The 13,306-nt window shown below is 45.0% G+C and overlaps 1 protein-coding gene across 4 annotated transcripts in view; it reads left to right on the plus strand.

Annotated features, from left to right (window-relative positions):
* Window positions 1–13,306, plus strand: part of LOC140409077 (probable E3 ubiquitin-protein ligase HERC1) — a 701,933-nt gene that overhangs the window by 654,190 nt on the left and 34,437 nt on the right. For all 4 annotated transcript variants that reach the window (XM_072497165.1, XM_072497164.1, XM_072497166.1 and 1 more), the window contains 2 exons: window positions 7,354–7,430; window positions 9,172–9,424. In XM_072497165.1, the coding sequence (XP_072353266.1) occupies window positions 7,354–7,430; window positions 9,172–9,424 (330 nt within the window). The remainder of the gene's footprint in view (window positions 1–7,353; window positions 7,431–9,171; window positions 9,425–13,306) is intronic.

The raw sequence follows: 13,306 nt of genomic DNA on the forward strand, positions 1-13,306 counted from the left end.
GATGTCATAATATTTGGCTCTTTTCTTTATTATACCTCTGCGACGAATCCTGGTCGATGCCATATAAACACAAGTTGTTTTTGATCTGGTATACACATAAGCCAGGATCTTCTGGTCCTGTTCACTTCGGGTGCGTTTGGCAGCGTGAGCGGAAAATATCGCGAGAGGCGTTGGATGTGTTGCACATAAATACAGGAGACAATCATCCCATCCCTCCGTCAGTAGCGGGCCACATTTTGCACCGTTCATATTCGGAAACTTTATTATAATACATTAGCATATCACTATTGAGCCCATATATCTGAATCATACCCCACATCAAATAAAGCGGCCATGGCAGAGTGATGTCAGACCGGCACAGTATATGACTTGTTTCAAAAGTCAAACAGAACGCCGCAGGGAGCAAGTGAAATGAAATGAAAAATGAAAATGAAATGAAAAGTGCACTAAAACTGGCACAGCACTTGCAAAGTAACTCAATGTCATCAGAGCGGAGGGGTGGGTATTGATGGACTCCTCATCAACTCCTCCTGGTGCTCAGATGTGGCGACCCTGGCAGCCTACTGCTCTCCGGACCTGGAATATATGACTGCGAAGTGCCGCCAGTACTATTTTCAGCGGAAGATCATTTCGGCCATTATCACAAAGGCCTACTACATCCAACCCCAGGCGGAAGTCAAGAAGGCATCTAAACTGGAGAGGCATAAATATCCTGGCCGCGAGGTTTGCTAGTGTCACATGGGAGGGTTTAAACTAGTATGGCAGGAGGGTGGGCACGGGAGCAATAGGTCAGAAGGTGAGAGTATTGAGGGAGAACCAGGGAATAGGGCCAGTATGGCTCAAAGGCAGAGCAGACAGGGAGAAGTTGCTGAACACAGCGGGTCTGGTGGCCTGAAGTGCATATGTTTTAATGCAAGAAGTATTACAGGTAAGACAGATGAACTTAGAGCTTGGATTAGTACTTGGAACTATGATGTTGTTGCCATTACAGAGACCTGGTTGAGGGAAGGGCAGGATTGGCAGCGAAACGTTCCAGGATTTAGATGTTTCAGGCAGAATAGAGGGGGATGTAAAAGGGGTGGCGGAGTTGCACTACTTGGTTAGCGAGAATATCACAGCTGTACTAGGGAGGGCACCTCAGAGAGCAGTGAGGCTATATGGGTATAGATCAGGAATAAGAAAGGTGCAGTCACAATGTTCGGGGTTTACTACAGGCCTCCCAACAGCCAGCGGGAGACAGAGAAGCAGATCGGTAGACAGATTTTGGAAAAGAATAAAAACAACAGGGTTGTTGTGATGGGAGACTTCAACTTCCCCAATATTGACTGGGACTCACTTAGTGCCAGGGGCTTAGACAGGGCAGAGTTTGTAAGGAGCATCCAGAAGGGCTTCTTAAAACAATATGTAGACAGTCCAACTAGGGAAGGGGTTGTACTGGGCCTGGTATTGGGGAATGAGCCCGGCCAGGTGATAGAAGTTTCAGTACGGGGAGCATTTCGGGAACAGTGACCACAATTCAGTAAGTTTTAAAGTGCTGGTGGACAAGGATAAGAGTGGTCCTAGGAAGAATGTGCTAAATTGGGGGAAGGCTAATTATAACAATATTAGGCGGGAACTGAAAAACCTAGATTGGGGGCGGATGTTTGAGGGCAAATCAACATCTGACATGTGGGAGGCTTTCAAGTGTCAGTTGAAAGGAATTTAGGACTGGCATGTTCCTGTGAGGAAGAAGGATAAATACGGCAATTTCCGGGAACCTTGGATAACAAGAGATATTGTAGGCCTCGTCAAAAAGAAAAAGGAGGCATTTGTCAGGGCTAAAAGGCTGGGAACAGACAAAGCCTGTGTGGAATATAAGGAAAGTAGGAAGGAACTTACGCAAGGAGTCAGGAGGGCTAAAAGGGGTGACAAAAAGTCATTGGCAAATAGGGTTAAGGAAAATCCCAAGGCTTTTTACACGCACATAAAAAGCAAGAGGGTAACCAGGGAAAGGGTTGGCCCACTGAAGGATAGGCAAGGGAATCTATGTGTGGAGCCAGAGGAAATGGGTGAGGTACTAAATGAATACTTTGCATCAGTATTCACCAGAGAGAAGGAATTGGTGAATGTTGAGTCTGGAGAAGGGTGTGTAGATAGCCTGGGTCATATTGAGATCCAAAAAGACGAGGTGTTGGGCGTCTTGAAAAATATTAAGGTAGATAAGTCCCCAGGGCCTGATGGGATCTACCCCAGAATACTGAAGGAGGCTGGAGAGGAAATTGCTGAGGCCTTGACAGAAATCTTTGGATCCTCACTGTCTTCAGGGATGTCCCAGAGGACTGGAGAATAGCCAATGTTGTTCCTTTGTTTAAGAAGGGTAGCAAGGATAATCCAGTGAACTACAGGCCGGTGAGCCGTACGTCAGTGGTAGGGAAATTACTGGAGAGAATTCTTCGAGACAGGATCTACTCCCAGTTGGAAGCAAATGGACGTATTTGTGAGAGGCAGCATGGTTTTGTGAAGGGGAGGTTGTGTCTCACTAACTTGATAGAGTTTTTCAAAGAGGTCACAAAGATGATTGATGCAGGTAGGGCAGAGGATGTTGACCATATGGACTTCAGTAAGGTCTTTCACAAGGTCCCTCATGGTAGATTAGTACAAAAGGTGAAGTCACATGAGATCAGGGGTGAGCTGGCAAGGTGGATACAGAACTGGCTAGGTCATAGAAGGCAGAGAGTAGCAATGGAAGGAAGCTTTTCTGATTGGAGGGCTGTGACTAGTGGTGTTCCGCAGGGATCAGTGCTGGGAACTTTGCTGTTTGTAGTATACATAAATGATTTGGAGGAAAATGTAACTGGTCTGATTAGTAAGTTTGCAGACGACACAAAGGTTGGTGGAATTGCGGATAGCGATGAGGACTGTCAGAGGATACAGCAGGATTTAGATTGTTTGGCGACTTGGGCGGAGAAATGGCAGATGGAGTTTAATCCTGACAAATGTGAGGTAATGCATTTTGGAAGGTCTAATGCAGGTAGGGAATATACAGTGAATGGTAGAACCCTCAAGATTATTGACAGTCAGAGAGATCCAGGTGTACAGGTCCACAGGTCACTGAAAGGGGCAACACAGGTGAAGAAGGTAGTCAAGAAGGCATACGGCATGCTTGCCTTCATTGGCCGGGGCATTGAGTATAAGAATTGGCACGTCATGTTGCAGTTGTATAGAACCTTAGTTAGGCCACACTTGGAGTATAATGTTCAATTCTGGTCGCCACACTACCAGAAGGATGTGGAGGCTTTAGAGAGGGTGCAGAAGAGATTTACCAGAATGTTGCCTGGTATGGAGGGCATTAGCTATGAGAAGCGGTTGAATAAACTCGGTTTGTTCTCACTGGAACGACGGAGGTTGAGGGGTGACCTGATAGAGGTCTACAAAATTATGAGGGGCATAGACAGAGTGGATAGTCAGAGGCTTTTCCCCAGGGTAGAGGGGTCAATTACTAGGGGGCATAGATTTAAGGTGCGAGGGGCAAGGTTTAGAGTAGATGTACGAGGCAAGTTTTTTACACCGAGGGTAGTGGGTGCCTGGAACTCGCTGCCGGAGGAGGTTGTGGAAGCAGGGACGATTGTGACATTTAAGGGGCATCTTGACAAATACATGAATAGGATGGGAATAGAGGGATACGGACCCAGGAAGTGTAGAAGATTGTAGTTTAGTCAGGCAGCATGGTCGGCACGGGCTTGGAGGGCCGAAGGGCCTGTTCCTGTGCTGTACTTTTCTTTGTTCTTTGTTCTTGGCACTTGATAAGTTGTACACCGCTATAAATAACAATGAACCAGAACATCCTGGAGGCCTTGTTCTTCGTGGCCGGGGACTTCAACCAGGCCAACCTCGAGTGCCAAAATTCCACCAACACATTTCCTGTCCCACCAGGGGTACCAACATTCTCGACCACTGCTACACAAAAATCAAGGGCCGATCCATCCCAAGACTGCACTTCCGAAAATCGAACCATAAGACGGTGTTCCTTCTCCCAGCATACAGGCAGAAACTTAAGCGGGAGAATCCGGTTGAGAAGGTCGTGCAGTGCTGGTCCGAGGCAACAGAAGAGCTCCTGCGTAACTACTTGGAGTCAGTGGACTGGTCCATATTTAAAAACTCAGCGACCAACCTAAACGAGTATGCCACCACCGTCTCAGATTATCAGCAAATGTGTAGAAGACTGTGTGCCAAAGAAAGTAGTATGTACGTTCCCCAACAGAAACTATGGCTTAGTCGGGTGATTGACTCCCGATACAGGCATGTCTGTTGTCAGTCACTGTGAAGGGACACCCATGTGCTGGGAAGATTGCACAATGCACAGGGAGGAAGCCCTGGACTGAGACACCTGCATTTATCTTGTGTGGGACTCGAGTCAAACTGACAGAAACACAGTTCATCATAACACGGAGCCATAGACAGTGTGAAATTAATGTGAGTTTATTACAGAAATGAACATTATCTACAAGTGATTAACATTTGAGCCCACACTGTGCAACTATAACTTCTTAACCTTCCTTGCCCTGCCGCATCCAAAGCGGAGGTGGAGCCAGCCTGCAGGCTGCTACGCCCCGTTATGTATGATAACCTTGGCAGGGATCCTCTGGAAGCCCCAGCCTGCTTTCAGAGTCCTGCTGTGAGGCATTGCCATCTGCCTTGACCTGTTGAACTGGAGCTGATGTGGTCTCAGGAAGGGGGAATTCAGATGGATGGATCACTCCCAGAGTCACCTGGGTGGATGGTCGCAGGATATGCACCAGCTGACCTCTTCCATATGCGTGCCCAAGAGCCCTGGCTGCCTCATCGAGAGAGAAAGAAAGAGTGGGGCAGCTGGAGTTAGCATAAGAAGCCCCACCCACTTCTGGCATTGAGTAGTGATGGATGCCAGCAAGTGCCCATGCCATGGAGTGCCTCTCCTGCAGCAGTGCAAGACAGAAGTCTTGGACCAAGGTCTCTACTGTGTCATGTGAGAGTATCTTTAAGAAATGGGTGCTTATCAAATAGCTGTAGTGGATGTACCTTTAAGAAATGGGTGTTTATCAAATAGCTGCAGTGATGTCAGTGTGGGTGGAGCTGGGCTGTCTGCTTTTACTTTTGTTTTTGACCTCGCAGCTACAGTGTGTGTTTAGTTTCGTTTTCAGAGTTGGAGCTGCATCCAGCTAAACAAGGTGTAATATTGATTTCGCTCTGCGTGAAAAGAATGATTTCATGGGCGCGATTCTCCGACCCCCCGCCGGGTCGGAGAATCGCCGGGGGCTGGCGTGAATCTCGCCCCTGCCGTGTCCCGAATTCTCCGCAACCAGATAATCGGCGGGGGCGGGAATCGCGCCACGCCGGTCGGCGGGCTCCCCCCGGCGATTCTCCGGCCCGCGATGGGCCGAAGTCCCGCCGCTGTTAACCCTCGAAAGCCAACGTGGATTGAACCACCGACCTTACCGGCGGGGGGCAGACGGCGCAAGCGGGCTCCGGGGTCCTGGGGGCGATCTGGCCCCGGGTTGTGCCCCCACGGTGGCCTGGCCCGCGATCGGGGCCCACCGATCGGCGGGCGGGCCTGTGCCGTGGGGGCACTCTTTTTCTTCCGCCTTCGCCATGGTCTCCACTATGGCAGAGGCGGAAGAGACCCCCTCCACTGCGCATGCGCGGGGATGCCGTGAGCTTCCGCTGACGCTCCCGTGCATGCGTCGCCCGGCAAAATCCTTTCGCCGCCGGCTGGCATAGCGCCAAAGGCCTTTCCCGCCAGCCGGCGGGGCGGAAATCACTCCGGCGCAGGCCTAGCCCCTCAAGGTGAGGGCTTGGCCCCTAAAGGTGTGGAGAATTCCGCACGACGCCAGAGTGGCTCCCGCCACTCCATTACGCCGGATTCCCCCGCCCCGCCGGGTAGGGGAGAATCCCGGCCCAGATCACTTGCTAATTTAAAAGTTTTAACTGCTCTCAGTAGAGAATTTAAATCTGCTGTCTTTGTTAAAGAGGGTATTTGTCTTATGGATGTTGCTAGGAAAGATTAAGGGTTACTTAGAGAGTACTGTATTCTTTGGGAGGAGTATTTGAGTTGATAGTTGCTAAGATGTTTACTGTGTGTTTATAAAATGTTAACTGGATTCATAAAATAAACATTGTTTTCTTTTAAAAGTACTTTAGATCTCTATTGCATCACACCTGTAGAGTGGGCTCTTGTGCTCCACATAACCAAAATCTATTAAAAGGTGTGGGTCAGGTGAACGCCATGATACACTTTGGGGTTCTCTAAGCCTGGCCCGTAATAACTGTGGCTGCCACCATACCAGTGTTGACCTTGTGTTGGTCTATCGGCCAGAGTCACCTCAGAGTGAAGACAGATAGACTCTTCCATGGAGACTTGCAATCTGAGGAGTTCAGCAGACATCCCTTAGTGAAGTTCCTTCCCTTGCCTTTGGTGCTCCAGTAACTGACACACAATAGAGTCCAAAGTCTTGCCATCTGACTCAGACTCAGCAGATTCTTGGTCACCAGAAATCCTCCTGATTGCTGGCATCCTTGGATGCCTCTACCTCCGCCTGCTGTGGATCGGATATCGTGATGCTCTTGGCTGCTCTAGAAATAGACCTCACAGAGGTGTATGTCTTTGCGATGGTGAAGGGCACAGATGAACGCTATGATAGGTCTTCAATGTCAGGATCTGTGAATTCCTCTTCTTTCCGGTTTTCGGGACTGGAGTTGAGAATCCGGACTGTTGACCCCCTCCGCTGATTTCCAGACTTGCCTGCAAAAGAAAGGTGAGGTTATTAGTACAAGACAGCGGCCTGAGAAACAGGAGATATCACTCACAGCATGGTAGCCTGATGGATGCTGTAGTGTTGGATCGTTACTTGGTTGAGCAGCACCGCCCTCACCACCAGCAATTTGTTTCTTTCATGTATCGCATAATATGGCAGAAAAAGCCGCAATTCCACCCATAGTTAATACCCATAGTTAACATATGTAGTCACCGATGGTGTTCTTCTTTATATTCACCATATGTTATGGAAATGTTGCTTTAAAAATAATGCAATTCCCATTTGTTACAAATGAATTTGGTTATGTCAGTAGCTTGTCAAAGACTGAATGCTGTTCCCGGAGGTTTCCCATTAGTCACAATTAAACTTAAGCTATAATTTCACGTAATTTGAGCATACTTACAGATTATTTTTTGGCTTGTGCATTTAGTTTTAGAAATCTTTTCATTGAGAATCTCCTATATTAACAAAGTTTTCTCGATTTTTGGAATGTAGAATGTAAATGGTTAAGAGAATAAGGTTCTGGGAAGAGCTATCGTTTCTATTGCAAGCAACTTAATTTTCAACCTATTTTGTTTTCCAGGAATTGGAAACAGCAGTGGTCGATCTATTGATTGCAACACCAAATGGCACGGCTGAAGTTGGTAGCAATAGAGACAGGTGAAATAGATGCTATATTTTAAGTATGAAAGAAAAAGATTGCCTATTATATATAGATAGTAACCCCTGTCGGGAAACATGTCAGTCAGTTTTTCAATAACAAGTCCCCAGAGATAAATATGATTTAATGACCAAATGATTGTTACTTTTATTCATTCTTGGGGTGTGGGCATTTCTGACAAAGTCCACATTAATTGTACATCCCTAAAGTGCCCTTGGGATGATGGCGCCTTGAACAGCTGCTCTCCATGGGGTAACGGTACATCCACATTAGTGTAGCTGGAAAGTTTCAAAATGTTGTTCCAGCAATTAGAAAGGGACAATTTGTTTCCAAATTAGGATGGTGGGTGTGACTTAGAGGACTGTGCAGATAGTGATATTCCCATGAGCCTGCTGCCCTTGTTCATTTAGGCAATAAAGATTGCAGGTTTGGAAGATGCTGTTGAAGAAGCCCTGTTGATTTGCTGAATTACATCATGTCTATGGTATATATTGCTGCCACTGTGTACTGGTGGTGGAGGACATGAATGTATAAGGTGGTGGATGAGGTACCAGAAGAATGGTCTGTTTTGCTGTGAATATTGTCAAACATCTTGAGTGTCGTTGGAACTGCACTCATCCAGGCAAGTGGAGAGCATTCTGTCACACTCCTGACCTATGCGTTGTAAATGGCTGAAAGGCTTTGGGGAGTTAGAAGGTGGCATATCCACCCCCAGAATACCTAGTTATTGTAGCCACAGTATTTATATGGCTAGTCCAGTTAAGTTTCTGGTCAATAATCACCCCCGAGATGTTGATAATACTGGGTGCTGGGGAGGGGTCATCAATAGTAATGCATTTGACTGTCATGCTAAGGCCTCTTTTGTTGAAAATGGTCATTGTCTGAGTTATGTAGTGTGAATGTTACTTGCCATGTATCAAGCCAAGCTTGAATGTTGTCCAGGTTTTGCTGTACGTGGGCATGGATTGCCTTGTTATCTGGGGAGTTGTGACTGGAACTAAACAGTGAGCAGTTTTCATAGAACATCCCTACTTCTGACATTATAATGGAGGGAAGTTTATTGATGAAGCAGCTGACAATGGCTGGGCCTCAGACACTGCCATGAAGAACTCTGCAATGATGTCCCGGGGCTGAAAAGATTATCCATTTTCCTTTATGCTAGGAATTTAGCTCTTTCATCCATGTTTCAAGAAAGGCAAGCAACACGGCCTGGAGCGAAGTGTTCCTGGCGGAACCCAAACTAAGCACTGGTGAACAGGTTTTTGTGAAAAATAAGCTTTTTAGTGATAGTGGTAGAATGGTATATATTAGCCTGAACACTGGAAGATCTCCTTCCTTATCTTTGAATTGTCCAGTGTTACTTCTGCCTCAGGCTGGATGTAGGGCCTTGGTTTTGTATCTAATCTGTAAAACAATAGCTTCAACTGTATCATATGCTTATGTTCTGGGATGAGGCTTAACACCACAAACCTCTGACAGAAAGAAGTGTGCGACCACCAGAGTTGATACATCTTGACCTTACGATGATGTGTAAAGAAGACACGCATCCAAACAATGAGGAGAATCTCAGACAAGTGAACTCGTATTCATCTTGGGACTTAGCTTGATGCCATGAAAAGCAGATCACACATCTGCTTTGTGACTTGGTGGCCATTAAATGGCACATGGTACTAGGAAACTAAAGGTATTGAGTGCTCAAATTCAAATTCCCAAATTAAACCCCTCTACGTTTTCTTCCAGGTTCTTACTTAACCCATCGGCATGTACTGCTGAGCATCTCCAGCAGTTTAAGTTTTTGGGAATCCTGATGGCTGTGGCTATTCGGACCAAGAAACCATTAGACCTACACCTAGCACCATTTGTGTGGAAACAGCTTTGCTCAATCCCACTCACTTCTGAAGATTTGGAGGAGGTTGACTTGCTTTACGTTCGGAACTTGTACGGAATCTTGAATTTGGACAATAGTGGGATAACAGAGGAGAACTTCCTAGAGGTAAGAGATGAGCCAAGTTTCTAGCTAAATTTATAATTTCCTTTATCACAGGACTGATTTGCGTTAGGATATTTAATCCATTGAAATAGAAGGCAAAAAGCTGAAATGAATCATCATAGAATTTACAGTGCAGAAGGAGGTCATTCGGCCCATCGAGTCTGCACCGGCTCTTGGAATGAGCACCCGACCCAAGGTCAACACCTCCACCCTATCCCCATAACCCAGTAACCCCACCCAACACTAAGGACAATTTTGGACACTAAGGGCAATTTATTATGGCAAATCCACCTAGCCTGCACATCTTTGGACTGTGGGAGGAAACCGGAGCACCCGGAGGAAACCCACGCACACACAGGGAGGATGTGCAGACTCCGCAGAGACAGTGACCCAAGCTGGAATCGAACCTGGGACCCTGGAGCTGTGAAGCAATTGTGCGAAACCAACAATGCTACCGTGCTGCCCGTATGGGCCCGAATGGATCCAGGTTGTATGTTAGCATTCTGTATAGCAGAATAATGGACATAGACCGTTGCCTCCAAATTTCTAGTCTCACCTTGAAACACTAACCAGTGGTAGATTATTCCCCACAACGAAGAACATTAGAGAGCAAGTGCTTTATTTGTTTTGAGGTTATTTACGAAGCAGTATTGAAAGAAACTTGGACACATGTCGCCAGCCTGCCCTCCTCTTCTATGGAATAGTGCATGGCATGGATACTTAAAATTCAGAGTGCTGATTTCTGAATTATTTTCTGGTTTCTTTAAGTCATTATATGAGCTGATCAAGAGTGATATAGCATGGAAGGGAGGAGAGGGCAAATGGCCCATCATACTAAAAACAGCTCTTTGAAGGAACAATCTAAATAGTCCCTTTTGTGTCCTCTTTAACCAAAGCCCTTGAGATGATTCCTCTTCAAATATTTAAGCAGTTACCCTTCTGTCTGAAAATATTTTTCCTCGGCTCGGGTTCTTTTACCGTCAGTTTACTTCCTCTGGTCACTGCCACTAGAAATCATTTCTCCTTATTTACTCTATCAAGGCCCTTCATGATTTTCTATAATTCCATTAAAATCCCCTTAACTATCTCTGCTCTAAGAAAACAATCCTAATTTTTTAATGCACAAAACTTAACCTGCATTTCTAATACCAATCTATTATATCTGTTCTGAATTCTGAAGGTTTTGACACCCTTTCTAAAGTATGGTGACAATAATTGAACATAATGGGCTGGATTTTCTTAAAGTCAGGGAGATTCCGTGGAGGGGTACAAATAGCAGCCAGGACCTGATTTCAGGATTTCCAACCCCATTCCACACCAAAGCCCCCTCATAATCTCCCTGCCCACAATGCCCCTCAACCCCCTGTGGCCCTTTATAGCTCTTATGCCAACTTAGTGCCAACCTATGCCTCTACCCACCACCATTTGCCATTACACCTGCCAGGTAAAATCACCCAGTATCCACCATGGGCAGACCTCCGGACCCATGCAGAGAATAAATAAAATGAAGTTCAAGGTGCCTATTGCAGACTTCACCATATTAATGAAAACACTGATTTATAAAACCCAATTTGCTACATTTACATTTCTTCAACTATATAATGCATTATAATGTTATGTGCGCAGGTTAGACCTGATTGGAGCAGGACTGAACTTTGTGAAGTCCTTTGGAGTCCTGTTGCGAATACAAGCATTGTAAATTATAGTCCCACTTCAAAGAGTCACATGGAGCTGTAAATCAAACTGTGAAATGACAGGCACCCTACCGTGATAATAGATGGTTGTAAAATCAATCATGCAGTATTAATCCTTTAAAGGTAACGCTCAGACTTGTGTCAACAGAGTAAAATTACAAGCAATTTTTTTTTACACTCCAGACATTTTGTTCAAAGAGTATGAGATTTAAAAGTCTTTGTTCCCCTTGTCAGTTCATTTTGACATTTTTGACAGTTCCAATGAGCTGGACAGCTAATTAGTTTATGCACTTTTTGTGTACATTCATACCTACATACATTTAAAAATCCCAAGGGATACCGTCCCTCCCCAAAGGGCAGCTTACCTTTTCCAAATGAGTCCCAGTGCAATAAAGGAATACTCTCTTTCCAAAAGAATACCCATCTCTCCAAAGGACTCCACAAAGTTCAGTCCTGCTCCAATCAGGTCTAACCTGCGCACATCATGTTTGACATGAGTAAAGGCAGCTGCTAATATGGGCAGCAGCCTCTACAAATAATGCATCCACAAATCGCGACCTGCCCCATTTCTAACTTCACAAAAATGATAGGTGCCATGTTCAGAGAGGCTTTCCGATATGGAATCTAGGCCTAAGTCTACTTGATTAGAGACAGGAGAGATTAAATGACAAAAGGCTTAATGGCACCTGACCGAAGAGAGTAGTAATGGCACAAAAAAATGAAAGATGTGTCTAAAGGAATTGTGAATGGCAGGATCTTTAGTCATTGCCTTTGACTAATAAAGATAATGAACTAAAAGAAACAAAGAGATAAACCAGCAAAGAAAAGAAAAACAAAATGGGGGAAAAGGTTACAATCTAACAGTGTTGTGTCCCGAAGACTGTAGAGAGCTGAATCAAACAATGAGGTGCCTTTCCTTGATTTTGCCTTGAGCATCATTGATGCACTTCCACAAGCCGTTGATACAGAGTTGCAGCAAGGTGGAGAATTAAAATGACACCAGAAGCTCGGGGTCAGACTGCTTGGAGGTTTTCCACAAAGCAGTCATCCAGTCTGCATTTGATAACCCTGACGTAGAAGAGTAGTGATACGGTATACTAAATTGAAAGAAGAACATCTAAATCATTGTTTCAACAATTTTTTATTTGTCTATGGTTTTTCTCTTTATTTCTTTGCTTTCAGGTTGGCAGTTATTGAAAATCCTGCCTCTAGGTGCATCTTTTGTTTCTTTACTTTTCTTATTATCAATCCCTTCGGCCTTGGACCATCAACAGTTTCGTTATTTGATCTCTCCTTAAACTTGTTCTTTCATGGGCTTTGAGCATCACTGGCAAGGCCAGCCTTAATTGCCTTGAACTGACTGGCTTGCAAGGTCATTTCAGAGCAGTTAAGTGCCAAACACTTTGCTGTGGATCTGGAGTCACATGTTGGCCAAACCAGATAAGCCTGGCAGATTTCCTTCCCTAAAGGGCATCAGTGAACTAAATGACTTTTACATCAATTGATGATGGTTCCATGGTCACCATTACTGAGACTAGTTTTCAATTCCAGATTTCATTAATTGAATTTAAATTCCACCAGCTGCCTAGGTGGGATTTGAACCCATGTCGCCAGAACATTAGCCTGGGCCTCTGGATTACTAGCCCAATAACATTATTAACACTGTCACTAATTTCATCACAGTGGCCGGATGCTCAACATTCGTTACCCTTAATTCCTTTAGCAAGCTAGGATAGATCCCACACATACTAGGTGACTTTTCTACTGCGCTACCAATTCTTTTAGGTACCTGCTCTCTGAATTCTAACTTACTCTTATGTCTCTTCTATCGCCTCCTTTACTAAAATGTTGATATCGTCCTTTTCTTATAAAAACATGCAATACTTAGTTAATACCTCGGCCATACCCTCTGCCTCCACAAGAAGATCATCCTTTGGTTCCTAATTGGCCCCGTCTTTCTTTTGACGGCCATTTACTATTTATATGTTTACATTTATGTTGCCCACTGACCTATTCTTTTATATTCTCTTTGTCCCTCTTTTCTTTTTCAGTTTTCCTCTGTACTTTCTCTTCAACTTAATTCTCTGCCATTTTACTATTTATATGTTTACAAAAGACTTTTGGGCTCCCATTTATGTTGCCCACTGACCTATTCTTGTATATTTTCTTTGTCCCTCTTTTCTTTTTCAGT

The sequence above is a fragment of the Scyliorhinus torazame genome, chromosome 3 (genome assembly GCF_047496885.1).
Source record: "Scyliorhinus torazame isolate Kashiwa2021f chromosome 3, sScyTor2.1, whole genome shotgun sequence".
In the NCBI taxonomy this organism is placed as follows: Eukaryota; Metazoa; Chordata; class Chondrichthyes; order Carcharhiniformes; family Scyliorhinidae; genus Scyliorhinus; species Scyliorhinus torazame.